This window comes from Lepidochelys olivacea (assembly GCF_965140295.1).
Source record: "Lepidochelys olivacea isolate rLepOli2 genome assembly, chromosome: 24".
In the NCBI taxonomy this organism is placed as follows: Eukaryota; Metazoa; Chordata; order Testudines; family Cheloniidae; genus Lepidochelys; species Lepidochelys olivacea.
This window is the reverse complement of record NC_140434.1, coordinates 16,914,777-16,928,334: the sequence shown is the minus strand read 5'-3', so window position 1 is coordinate 16,928,334 and position 13,558 is coordinate 16,914,777. Positions and strand designations below refer to the sequence as shown.

Sequence of the window (13,558 nt, the reverse complement as noted above, 5' to 3'; positions counted from 1 at the left end):
CCTCCTCTCAGGCAGATCCCAGGCAAACTCCCTCTGTTAGCCTCTCTGCTGTTCGCTGCATAGTTCTGCAGTTTCACATTTGAGTTCCTTCAGAAGTCTTCTCCAGCTTACTTATGAGAATGTCCTGTGGGACTGTGTCAAAAGCCTTGATGAAGTCCAGGGATATTATGTCCACCACTTTCCCCCTGCCACCAACCAGTTACCTCGTCAAAGAAGGAAATCAAGCTGGTTTGGCAGGATTTGATCTTGATAAATCCATGCTGGTGAACACCCCTTCGTCCTCACAAATTGAAGGTTTTATACATTGCTCTAGCAGCTTTCCAGGTGTCGGGGTCAGGCTGACTGGTCTATAATTCCCCGGCTCCTCCTTTTCCCCCTTTTAAAGATGGCCACCCCGTTAGCCCTTCTCTCGTCTTCTCGGACCTCTCCTGGCATCCATGAGTTTGCAAATACTATTGCCAGTGACTCCAAGATTTCTTCAACTAATGCCTTCAGCACCCTAGGTTGAACAGCGTCCGGCCCCACTGATTTGAATTCATTCAAATTGGTCAGAACATCTCTGACGGGTTCTTTCCTTCTCCCGGTCTGACGCCCTTCCCCTCTGCCGTCCGTGGTAACTTCGCTGGCCGCCCGCTGACGTGTTGGTGTTTGTGGGAAGATGGAAGCAGAGCAGGCTCTGAGCAGCGCTGCCTTCCCACCATCTTCTCTCACCAGCTCGGGATTTTCTGGCCGATCTCATGATTCTTAGTGAAAAAAAATCTCAGGTTTTGTCACCAAATTAAGGATTTTTTTAGCCCACGATGTCTCAGGACCGTCTGGTGATGGGGGCGGGGGGTGGGTCACTGCACTGCCAGCAGCCTCAGATCAGCCACCTGCAGAGCCCAGCAGCACTGATGGTCCCCAAGGCAGATCTGTACCCCCCAAAACAGCCTCCACTCTCACGCTTTTCCCCGCCATCTGTCTCTAGGTCTGTCCCAGCCGGACGCCCCAGCCATGGGCAGAGCCCTGCTTCCACAGCAGGATGCCAGGGAACCGGAGCTCCCGGCTCAGGGCCCCCTCTGGAGAGCAGAGGGTCCTGCCCCCCCTGCAGCCACGCTGAGGGTCCTGATCCTTGCCCTGCTCTGGAGGGGTAAGTAAGCAGCCCCTGCAGCCCCAGTGCAGGGGGAAGAGCCGAACCCGCGCTAAGCGGAGCCAGGTCTGTCCCAGGACTTGGAAGGGAGACTGGCCAGATGGGGAGGGGAGCCCAATGGCCCAGTGTGGTGCTCGGGAGAGGGCACAAGGCTCCATGTAGGGAAGGCTGGAAACTAAATGGAAGTAGATTTTGTCGAGGATCCAGGGCTGGGCTCGCAGGGGGCTGCAGGTCGGGAGTGAGGAGCCCCGGCAGAGCTCGGGGGGAGCTCAGAGTTGGCCTCTGCTCTCTGTGGGTGCCTGGAAGCGAGCAGACTCACCCCTGCAGTGCCTCCTGCTGGTCTTCGTCGGGAATTAGATCACCAGGCTCCAGGGCGCCCTCTGCAGGCCGATGATCCGCCTTACTGCTGGCCCCGCATCCCTCCCGGACCCATTGCCCCTTGGTCTCCTGGATGGCTGCCCCCTGGCAGTACACCTGCTGTCTCTCAGGGTCCCCCCCCTCCAGGGGAACCCCCCCACCCACTATCCCCACCTTGCCGCAGTGTAAGGCTACTGCCAGTCACCAACGAGCCCCTTGTAGGGGGGTCAGACTGCGGTGTAAAAGCCACTCATCACTGGCAAGGAGGGGCTTGGATCGGCTGCCCTGGCCTCCCCATGGGCTGCCCCTGTGCAACCCTAGTACCTGCCTGGCCTCCTGCTACACCCGCAGCCTGGGATTTTCCCGGCCGGAGCTCCCCAGCCCCCTTGGCCGCTCCCCAGCCCTGCTCCATGCTAGGTACGCTCTGCTCCCTGCAGCCAGGTCCCTCCCTCGCCAAAGGCGAGCGAGCGAGAGAGAGTCTGCTCCTTCCTCACCGCCTGCTTCTAAGGCCAGCGGAGCCTGAATTGGGGCCTACTGCCCCACTCAGCCTGGCCTGCTTGCCCCACCCACAGGCTCTCCTGGGCTGTTCTCAGCCCCTCAGGGCAGGAGCGGGTGTCGACCCCCCCGACAGTCCCACTTCGATCCCTCTCCGTCCCCTGCAGCGTCCCTGTGCCAGCAGCCCGGATTTACCCTGACGGTGCGGCAGTCGGTGTCGGTGCAGACGGGTCTCTGCGTTCTCGTCCCCTGCACCTTCGCGTACCCAGCCTGGTACGACACCAGCAATCCCTGGGCCCGGCTCTACGGACACTGGTACAAGGATCAGGCTGATGTGGGCCAGGATCCGCCCGTGGCTAGCAGTGACCCCAGCCGGCGGGTGTCGCAGGAGACCCAGGGCCGGTTCCGGCTGGCGGGGGATCTGACACGTGGCGACTGCTCCCTGCAAATCAATGACGCCCGACGGACGGATGCGGGGAGATATTTCCTTAGAGTCGAGAAAGGAAAACTGAAATACAATTATCTCTTCAATTCCGATGGCACTGATCTTATACTCTCCGTGCCAGGTAAGAGCAGCCGCAGTCACCGCTCCTCAGCCCCCCTGAGCCAGTCCCTGCCTTTGAGCCGGATCGGGGCCAGCGCCCCTGGGGGGAAAGGCCCCGTGTCCCCCAGTGATTCTCTCCCCTCTCCCCGTGTCTCAGGGCTGACGGAGGAGCCAGAGATCCAGATCTCGCCGGCGCGGGGGCTGCCAGGGACGCTGCTGGCCGGGGAGCCGGTGACTGTGACCTGCACGGCCCCCGGGCGCTGCTCCGGGCCCCCTCCCCGAATCACCTGGACGGGGCCATTCAGCGACACAGCCCAGGACGACTCAGCCCTGCTGGCGAACGACACCTGGGCCCGCAGCTCTGTGCTGCACTTCACACCCGCCCCGGGGGACCACGGCAAAGAGCTCGTCTGCACAGTCACCTACCACCCACCATGGGGACCTTCCACCCGCAGAACCGTCCGGCTACACATCGGCTGTGAGTGACCCCCGCAGCCCCTCCATGCTGGCCCCCAGCCCCCCCTGCTGGGATCCACACCCCCCTGGGCTCCCCAGCTCTGCCCTCCAGCCCCTGCCCCATCTCAGCCCTGTGCTGGGATCCCCACCCCCCACCATGCACCCTCAGCCAATTCTACTCCAGACCCCTTCCCCTCCACACCATGCAGCCCCTTCTCTCTTGGGATCTTCACCCCTTCCTGCCCCGCTTGGCGATGGCTCCCCGCTCCCAAACGCAGCCCCAGGTCCCCAGGCCCTTCTCTTCTGGGATCCTCTCTACCCCCGACCTGCCCTGCCCCCAGAATCCTCCTGTGCTGGGCTCCACCCCCCCACCCCACATTCCAGTCCCCCCTTCCTGGGATGCCCCCCCTCACACCAGACACCCCAGTTGCCCCCAAGATCCCCCCAGGCTGTCCCACCATGTCTCCTCCACCCCGTGCCCTTTCTCCTAGGATCGGTGGATGCTCTCTGTGGGGCAGAGTGTTAACGGGACCCAGTCACTGTCCGGCAGTAAACACGCTCCGGGGTCGGTGCCCAGAGACCTCGACCCGCCCTGCCCCAGGGCAAACCCCATTAACTGGCCCGACCCCGTGAGCCCAACCCAACGGACCCAGGCTCTGGGCCTCGGCGCCGCGCACCTTTGAGGGCAGCGTGGATGGACCCTGCCAGGCCTGGCCAGAGGGCACCAGCGTCCGGCTCCTCCAGGTGCTGCTTTCAGCCGCCCCTCTGGGTGCAGCCGGGCTGCAAAATACCCAGGCCTGGCCGGCCAGGCCCGGGGGCCAAAGGAGAGGGCTGGGGAGAGACGAACCGAAGGGGGAAGGCAAAGGACCACAAGGGGGGTGTCTGATGACCCTGGTGGTGGCTGAGCTGGGAGCGGGGTTATTTAGACCCCTGGCTCTGTCCCACCCTGGGGAGGACACGTTTGGGGAGCAGGACACTGAACACCCGGGCGCCCGGCGGACGGTGGCAGCGAGATGGTGACGCTCACTCCAGTCCCCAGGCCGGAGCAGCCCGGCCCCTCGTTAGTGCCTCCGCCAATTAAGCTGAATTCCGACCCACCAGTTTTGGTCCCTTGCTTCTGGCTCCCCCTGGCCCTAACCCGGACCCTGGGTTACGTCCGGCGCCTCTTGGGTCGCGCCCAGTCGGGTCTGTCGCTTCCCTTCCCTGCCCACGGGGCTTGTGTCACTTCAGGGACCTTCCCGTCCCCCAGCTGAGCTCACAGCGAGGGTCCTTGTCTAGGCTCAGGGATCACTAGCGACCCCCCGCCCCGGTGCTGTCCAGCCCCCCTCATCCCCCCTCTCTGGTTTGTGTTACAGACCCGTCCGGCCCCCCCAACATCACCGGGACCCTGACCAGGAACGGACGCCCCGGTGAGAGGCCGCGCTGCGAGCCCCGGGGATCAGCGAGCGCCACCGAGTCATGCTCTGCCCGTGGTCCGGGCCCGGCACCAGCTCAGCCGGGCCAGGCTGCTCCGTGCCCGGAGGGGAGAGCCCGAGGAACCGCAGGGCTGTGGGGGGCAGTGGTGGGGGGAGCAGGCCTGGTTCCCTCTCTCTAGAGCCCGGGGTGGCGTTAAGGGGGCGCTGGGCAGCGGGCAGGAGATGGGTTAGGGACCGATCGCTGCGACGGAGACCTGCTGCCATGGCAAGGCACCGAGATTGTGCGCCCACCCCAGAGGGGCCAGGTCTCAGTGCCGGGCGAGGGGTCCCTGTATAACTAGCCCCCCCACCCCACCCCACCCCAGTAGTGACTCCGCGTCTTGGCTCCTTGGTGGGGAATCTCTGGGGGGACCAAACCCGCCTGCTCCTCTCTTCCAGTACCAGATGCCTGGGGAGCTGAGGGCGACGTCGTGTCTCTGGAGACCCAGGAGGGCGACTCCCTGAGCCTGGGCTGTGAGGCTGGGGGCAGACCCGAGGCCACCCTGAGCTGGGCCAAGGGGAACGAGTCCCTGAGCCCCGGCCAGGGAGGGGCCGGGCACCTGGAGCTGCCGAATCTCAGCAGAGGGGACGCTGGGGAGTATCGGTGCTGGGCGAAGAATCCCTTTGGGTCGGCCAGCCGGGCCCTGTGTGTGCACGTGCGGTGTAAGGCATTTGGGGGTGCTGGGCGAGACAGAGGGGCCCCAGTGGGGGGTGCTGGGCTGCAGAGGGTGGGGGTGGTCAGTAGGGGGGGCTGTGGTGCAGGGGGTGGGCGGGGGATCCATGGGGGGCGCGGGGCTGCAGGGGGGTGGGGGGCAGGGGGGTAGTGGGGGGTGCTGGGCAGCGGAGCAGGGGGTCCGTGGGGGGCGCTCTCCAATCTAATACGTTGCCGTGGGTATTTCAGTTCCAGTGGGGAATCTGCAAATCACCGTCTCCAGAGCCAACAGGAGCGACCCCCAGCTATTCCAAGGTATCGCTAGGGTGCAGGGCAAGGGGCATGCGGCCTTCCCCCTCTAGGGGGCGCTGGCCCCGATCCGGCCCCCAGGCAGGGCCTGGCTGGCTCAGGGTGCGAGTGGCTCTGTGTTATTCCCGTTCCCAGATCCCGGCACCCCGGTGGGGAACGGCTCACAACTCACAGCCCGGGAGGGCGACTCCCTGCGGTTCCTCTGCTCCGTCGCCAGCAACCCCCCGGCTGTGCTGGGCTGGGTGAGGGGGGGCCGAGCCGTCGAGGGCGCCCGCCCCACGGGGGAGAATCAGCTGCAGCTGGAACTGCCCAACGTGACGGCGGAGGACGGGGGGCTGTACGGGTGCTGGGCCCGGAACGGGGAGAGCTCTGCCCAGGGGACATTCCAGCTGCTCGTCGAGTGTGAGTGGGGTTCAGCCCTGGGACGCTGACACTGGAGAGTAGCAGTGTTAATCCGTGGGACTCCTCGCCACTGAGTTCTAGCTGGTGTTGCAGGTCTCTGGCCCCTTTAACCGGAGACAGAGCCAACCTCCCCTGTGCCATAGTTAATTAGCTGCTTCGAGAGCAGCCCCAAGGGGGCAGCTGAGGCTTGAACCGACTCCTGGGCCGTCTCCAAGGGCCGTGAGCACCCAGGCTGAGGGCGGACAAGCAGGTGGGTTGGTGTGAAGCGCAGCTCACTGAGGTTGGGGCCGGATCAGTGCCCACGGGCTGGCTGAAGAAACATCCCAGAGCAAAAGAACCCACAGGACTCCCTGCCACTGGATATCAGCTGGTTAATCTATGGTACTCTCTGCCCCTGGGTATTAGTAGGGTTAACCCACAGGACTCCCTGACACTAGGTTTCTCTCTCTATTAATTTCTCCCTTTATCTCCTGTGCTCCCCAGACAGCCCCCGGCCGGGGACCGGGCTGAACACGTCCTGTCAGCACCAGGGGCCCGGCGTCAGCTGCAGCTGCTCCCTGCGCTCCCACCCCCCACCCCGGCTTCAGTGGCAGGTGGACGGGGAGCCCCTGGCTGGGAACGGCTCGCGGGGGGCCCTGCAGGTCAGCTCGTGGGCCCAGGGGGACGAGGTTTTCAGCACCCTGAGCTGGACGGGGAGCGGGGACAGGGGCTCCAGGGTCTTCTGCCTCGGCTCCAACCCCCACGGGACCTACGCCGCCCTGCACTTTGAACTCAGCCCCCCACAGAGAGGTGAGACACTCGGACTCCTGGGTTCTGTCCCCAACTCAGGGAGGGGGAGGGAGCCAGGACTTCTGGGCTCTGTCCCCCACCCTGGAATAAGGATGGAGTCTGGAAGTTGGAGGCAGGGGAGCTGGCAGCCAGGACTCCTGGGTTCTCTCCCAGCCGTGCCCCGTGCTGTGTGTTGTTGCAGGTGCGGAGGAGCCTGGCAACCTGCTGGGCATCGGGGTGGCCTGTGGGCTGGGGGTCGCCGTCGGCATCTTCCTTCTCGGGCTCTGTGTGATCAAGTGAGTCTGACGCCTCCCACCCTGACCCCCAGCTACCCCCGCCCCGAGATCCCGCTGAGATCCCCTGCCATCTCCCCTGCGGTATTCCAGCCCCCCCGTGAGATCCCCGCCACCCCCTCTCCCTGGCCTCTCCCAGTCCCCTGCGCTCTAGCCTCTCATACTGGTGTGCCACCTCCCTCCCTCCCCACGGGATATTCTACCACCACCCCCGGTCTCATGAGTGCGTCCTGATCTGTCTCCCCCCAGGCTGCGTGAACTGGTGCCCCCCAGCGCCGAGGCCGGGGAGGCGGCTAACGGGAGCCTGGCGGAGAACACGGCCGACGACGCCAACCTGATCTATAGTAACGTCACCACCATCCCTGTGGTATGTACCTGGGGGAGCGGGGGACCAAGCCCACCTGCCCTTCCCACCCCACCCCGTCTCTGCCTCCCTCCAGTTCTTCTCCTCCCTCCCCTACTGCTTTCCCACCCCCTTAATGAATGCAGGACTATCGGTCAGGCTTTCACCAGGGCACCCAACCCCCCATGCGTGCTCGGTGGAGGATATGCACCCCTGCCACCAGCCTGGGCCCCCCGAACGGCATGGGGTCGGCTCCTGCATGCAGGGAAGGCACCTCATCCCTCGGGTCTCGCTCAGAGGGGAGGACATGCGGCGAATGCATTCACGTGAATTCACAACGTGCATGGGACTAGATTGGGGCTGGGATGCTGCCAATCTCCTGGATGCACCAACCGGGCAGGAAATGCATTTCTGCAGCTGCGGTGTCAGGTGCTTGTGATCGGACGGTGCGTGCAGGCTGTTCTGAGTCTGTTGCACCTTTCAGATGTAACCCTTCTGCCCGTCAGAGTTGGCAGCAACAAGGGCCGGGTTCAATATCTAGGGGTTCCATTCCAATAACACAGTGCAAACCGGCTCGAGCCCCCACCCAGTGACCTGGGACAAATATATACCACCCCCGCTGGGCGCCTCCAAGAGGCAATACTTCCCCTCTCGCAAGCACAGAGTCTGAGTGTAGCAAAAGCCTTTTAATAACAGAGAGAACAATGTGGCATTATGTCAGGGCAGCCCCAGAGTTCGAAAGTTTATCTGCGGAGCTTTACCTCCCAACCTGGGTGGAAATGGGACAGGGGTAAGAGGCACCTTACGTGATCTGAAGCTGACCGCCCCATAGCGGCACTCCGCTCTGCCAGCCGCCCCACGAACTCCTTCGCTCAGCTGCGCTCCGCTCCGCCAGCCGCCCCACGAACTCCTTTGCTCAGCTCCACGGCCCACAAGCAGCTCCTGCCATCCACACACTGCTCCGCGTCGAACTGCTCCACAATATATCTTCAGGCTCCCCCACTACTTAACACAACACTCAGTGATTTCAGCTCTTAGGTGAATTCAGCTTATAATAGGGGAGCCCCAGTGCTGGTGCACTGTCAGCCCAAAGTGAGCTCAGCAGCCTATAACTAGACTTCTAATGAAATCAAAATTAGCTCTGATATTCCACAGTGGAGAGAGGAGGCAGTGCAATTACCATGTAAGGCCCTCACCAAGGGGCCCATGCCACCAAGTATTACTACTTGTCCCCAGCCTCTCTCTATTCACACAGTTTTGAAACCCATGACCCTTGCCTAGCGAGTGCTACTTAGGTGATGGTGAATCCCTCCATCATAACAAAAGGCCATGTACAGTTCCAAGCACAGTTCCCATAATCAGGGTAATAACAATTTATTCTTCCTGCCCCAATAACAGAGACACTGGGGATCCCACAGCAGCCAAAGTGACCATTTGGGCAGCTATGGTCTCATTCTAGGCGTGGTGGGTGTGCCTATGCAAATGAGATCATCCCCTGAAGTTCTTTTCCACAACTTGACACACCTCACCACCAGATGTCAGGGTGGAGCTCATCCTGACACTGCTTACACAGAAAAAGCAACGAACGCATCAGCATGGGCTCTGCAACCACGAGATGCCTGGGATCAAATGCGTGGCCGGTGCAGGCAATGCAGGGAACGTATTCACGTAACCGGCTCTGCCCCAAGACGCAGGAGATCGGTGCAGGCACGCGCAATGTGTGAAATGCACAGAACCCCGTGCGTCTTGCCAATGCACTCAGTGGATTAAGGGACCCTGTGCTGCCCAAGCTGCATGGGCGCAGTTCATGCATCCCCATTGCATAAATCCAGTGAATACATTCGTTGAACCTGTGTTGCAACGAGATGCATGGGATGAAATCCTGCAAGTGCAGTGCATGAAATGCAGCAACCTCCCCCCCCCCCCCCCGCGCCCCGTGCGTCTTGCCAATGCGTGGCCTGTGGGGGTCAGGCAGGGGAGGCATTAACTGAGCTGGTGCCGGCATGGGATCGGCTCACGCATGCAGCGCGTGTGAAACACACCCAATCCCCCCCGCCTCTGGCTAGTGCACGCCCGATGCAGGAAATGCATTTGCATGGAGGGTGGGGGAAACCAGGCCGGGGGCAGCCCATGCAATCAGCTCAGCAGGGTGGATGCAAGTCTCTGCCTGGTGTCTCTGCCTTGCTTCTCACCCAGGATCACAACACTCCAGCCGCCGGCCGGACCAAAGGCGTCCAGGACGGGTCTGCAGCAGCTCAGGGCCCGCTAGGCCCCGGGGAGCCGGAGGAGCTGCACTACGCCTCCATCGACTTCTCCAAGCTGCAGCGCAAACGGGGGGAGCCTCCCGAGGGCCCCACCACGGAATATTCTGAGGTCCGGCTGAAATAGCCCCCTCGCGCCATGGGCCCTGGCTGGGCATCTCCGGCCCGTCCAGTGCAGCGGTGCGGGGGAGAGGGGTGTCAGTGAGGGGGGAAGGGGGGAAAGGGGCAAGGGGTCGGCCAAGGGCTGGACCTGGGATGTGGGAAACTTGGGTGCAAATCCCTGCTCTCCCCCGGACTCAACTAGGTCTTCGAGATGCTGGAGCACTGCATTGTGGGGAGGTATCCCAGAGTCCTCTGCAGCCGGGTCCCAAAGCCTGCCCCCTCCCAAACCCCACTGCCCCAGGGGGAAAGAGAGCCGCTCATCTCTCAGCCATAGAGCATCTCTCTTCTACCCTGCCTGAGCCCTCACCAAGTCGTTTCACAGGTGGACAGGATTTTGAAGCTTAGGGGCAGCAGCTAGGCAGAGTAGAGGCACAGGCTTGTGGCTAAGGTGCTGGCCTGGTACTTAGGCTTCCTGGGTTCTCGTCCCTGCTCCACTGAAAATGCTCTCGGTGAGGTTGGGCCAGTTGCTGCATCTGTCTGGCCTCAGTTTCCTCACTTTGAAAATTGGGATAATAATGGTGTCCTGGGCTAGTTATGTTCTAAACCCCTCGGGGCAGGGACTGTGTGTCTGGGCAGCCCCTGGCACAATGGGCCCTGATCTCTGTCTAGGTCAATCAGTGCCATGTGATTATAAATTCTTAATAACGATGCTCTATTCAAGGTAACATGTTCACTCCAAAGCCAAAAGCATCCGACTGTAAAATTCCGACTTTACAAGCTCTTCCTTGAAATAGATTTTCATGTGTCATTTTTTGTCCCTGCTACTTTTTTAACAAAGGGCCAATAACAACTATGACTTATTTGTGTGCAGTGAAGAATCAGTTTTCACTTCGGCCTTTCCCCTGGGAAGGCCCCGATCACGGTTGGTTTCTGGGCAGGACCGGGCGTAACATGGCTCCAATCTCAGCTGGGGCAGGGCCCGTCTCTCGCTGGGTCTGGGCAGCACCCAGCTGTCACGGACACCCAGGGCTTATTCTCGCTCGGCTCCGTACGGCCCCTGGGAGTGACCCTCCTTCGGCGTGACGGCCCCCCGGGAAGGTTCACTCTTCAGCATAGGACATATGGCGACACTCTTCCTGAGAGGGCCAGGCATCAAGGTGGAAGGTGTCGATCCTCCATCTGTCCCCCTGTCCCTTGTGTAGTACCGTGCCCTCCACCTTCTCTCCTAGGGGCATAGCACACCTATTCCGATTAGTGTTCCAGACTTCCCCAGTATAGCGGGCCCGAGAAGGTTGGGTCCGGGTTGTCTTGTAAACTGCGTGGGAGGGCTTACTACATTACTTATAGCTTATAATTAGTGGCTGTTCTCTAGGGGGTTGTGCCCCCCTTGATCATTTCCGTATGCAATGTAACACAAATACCGGTAATAATACACCAGCTGCCCCATGAGTTAACCGCAAGTTCACCTCTACGGCCGTGCTGTCATCCACCCTGTGCTGTGCCATCCATTCATTCATTTGTTGGTGAAATCTCACAATTTGGCTCACTAATTGTTCGGTTACCCACTCGTCCCCCAGATTCCATGTACCCAGCGTAGTGTTCCCCGCTGCCCACAATCAATCCCCTTTTCCGAGGACGATTCCAGGTGTGTCCCCTCACCCACCCATTGAATTGTTGTTTCAGTCCTTTGATGTACATACTACAATTAAGATGAATTTGGTCCACCCACCATGCCTTGGGGCGTCTCACCCCTGGAATAGAGTGAAAGGGCATGTTACACAATGCTGGCTGCACCCGCTCCCACAAAGGCTCCCGCACATTTCCTCGCTGGGGACTATTCTCGGCTCCAAGCTGTGGCCACTTGAAATTTGGATTCTTCCAACTTGGCATCCACATCGCCTGTAGGGTTACAGACTGTAAAATGGTTAACTCATCAGACACCCAGCGTCCCAAAGGGGATTTTACGCCCAATGTAATATGTACATAACAATCACACCTTCGGGGATTATCTTCCATGGAAGTACCCTTGGCGTTGCATACGGTAACATCACACCCTCAATGTGGGGCCCTATTTTCCCAAGAGGGTTCATTTGCTCCAGGAGAGCAGAGGGTTATAGTCTTTGGACCCCCTGTAACAAACCACATAGCTGGGTAACTGTGTTTTCCACGATCATTACTCATGGCAGCACCCAGGGAGTACCATGCAATATTTCCTGATAAATTTGATATTCTCCACCAGGTTGGGATTCCCCCATCTAATCCATAAACCATATACCGACACTGCCAAATTCCTGTTGGAGTATTAGTGGTACATCTTTCTATGGGGAGATTCTCACAGTCTTCATTAGCTTTATTACCACAGGTTGCACGTGTGGCCGTCCATGTGTTTCCTCCTTTTGACACTTCACATCGGGGGATCTGAATAGAATTTGTAAATGTGACAATTGTGATTAGCACTAGGAATTGTTCCATCCAGGGCCAGGGAATTTTCATCCTTGTCTCCTTTTTGAATTAACCTGTAATACAGACATAACAAAATTTACACATCCCCTTTCCCAATCCCCTGTTTGTACCTTTTTATTTGCGTGCAGTGGACCCACTCCCGTCCTCCATTCTCTGTACCCAGTAATAGCAGACTGGGCCCTAACTGGTCAAAGACAAGATAGGGGCCCTTCCACTGAGGAGCTGGGAATGGATGGTGTTGACCTGGAGTCTTGTACATCACTAGATCTCCCACCGTGGGCAGATCATGCTCCCCGGGCAGGTCACACCATGCTTTGACTCTTGCTGCTCCTGGCTCGTCTCGCCAGGCCACCGCCTGCTGTACTTGTTTCACATGGTTGATTAGAGTTAAAATCCATTCTTGTGTTAAGCCGTGTGTAGTGACTTCCCCAGGTACTGGGGTAAGTAGATTTTCCCACCGTTCCATGGGCCTTCCCATGAGAGCTTCATATGGAGAAAATCCTGTGCCCTTTGATTCTCGGGCCCTTATTCTCATTAAGACAAAGGGCAGTAACCGTGACCAGTTTTTTCCTCCCATTGCCACTCCCTTGCTTAGCTCGCTTTTAATGGTGCGGTTCATGCATCCCACCTGCCCCGCAGCCTGGGGGTGATCAGCAATATGGAACAACTGTGTGATCCCAGGGAGGGCCGAGAGCTCCCCTAACAGATCTGACCGGAAAGCAGCTCCTTGGTCTGAGTCAGTCACCTTTGGGACCCCCCAGCGAGTGAATCCCTCATTTACCAGCATTTCAGCAGTTACCCGGGCAGTTTGATACTTTGTGGGGAAAGCTTCCACCCACCGGCTGAAAGCATCCACCACCACCAACATGCATCGGTTTTCCCTGTGATCTGGTGGTAGGGGTCCTGTGTAGGAAATTTGTATCCTTTCCCACGGTCCCCTTGGGGCTTGTCTCATTAATTCTCCCCTTCGCACCTTGTGAGGTGGGCTGTGCCTGGCACAGTCCAAACAACGTTCCAGGCGTGATTTTAACTCAGCTGCCGTTCCTGGCCCCCAGTACAACTGTTCAAAAGTTCCCAGTGCCTCCTCAAACCCGGGTGTCCCCCTGCCAAGCTCCCATGCACCCAGCTTAAGAAAGCCGCCCGGTTTCCCTGGGGGCACAGCATGACTGGTCCCTCAGCAGTTACGACACCAAATCCCTTCCATTAGTTCCACCCTTGGCACATGCCTGTCCCCAAGTTTCCTGATGCCTTCCAGCCCTGGGTCAGATTCTTGCAACTCTTGAATTTGCCCTCCCCGATCTGTATCCACCCCGCTTCTTGTTAGCGTGGCTACAGGCAGACTCTCTTCTGGCTGCCAGGGCCACGGGGGTGCTGCTGTCTTGTATCCCGCTTGGCCTCTGCGTCGGCCAGGTTATTCCCTTTGCTTGGGGTCCGGTTTCCTTGGGTGCCTTTACCTTTGCCACACTGATCCGTGTAAAACAGTGACTCAGCCCCTCCACTCCCGTCCACCAGGTAGCATGCTTGATTGCG

At 59.9% G+C, this 13,558-nt stretch overlaps 1 protein-coding gene across 1 annotated transcript; it reads left to right on the top strand.

Moving 5' to 3' along the window:
* Positions 1-993: 993 nt before the first annotated feature.
* Positions 994-9,603, top strand: LOC311512523 (sialic acid-binding Ig-like lectin 16; the record flags this gene model as incomplete). The annotated part of the gene is made up of 11 exons (XM_084613780.1): positions 994-1,129; positions 2,149-2,547; positions 2,683-3,003; positions 4,337-4,390; positions 4,835-5,098; positions 5,337-5,402; positions 5,532-5,798; positions 6,282-6,587; positions 6,769-6,862; positions 7,109-7,226; positions 9,399-9,603. 11 exons carry the CDS (start codon positions 994-996, stop codon positions 9,588-9,590), a joined length of 2,217 nt encoding a protein of 738 aa, XP_084469906.1. The 3' UTR covers positions 9,591-9,603.
* Positions 9,604-13,558: the final 3,955 nt, after the last annotated feature.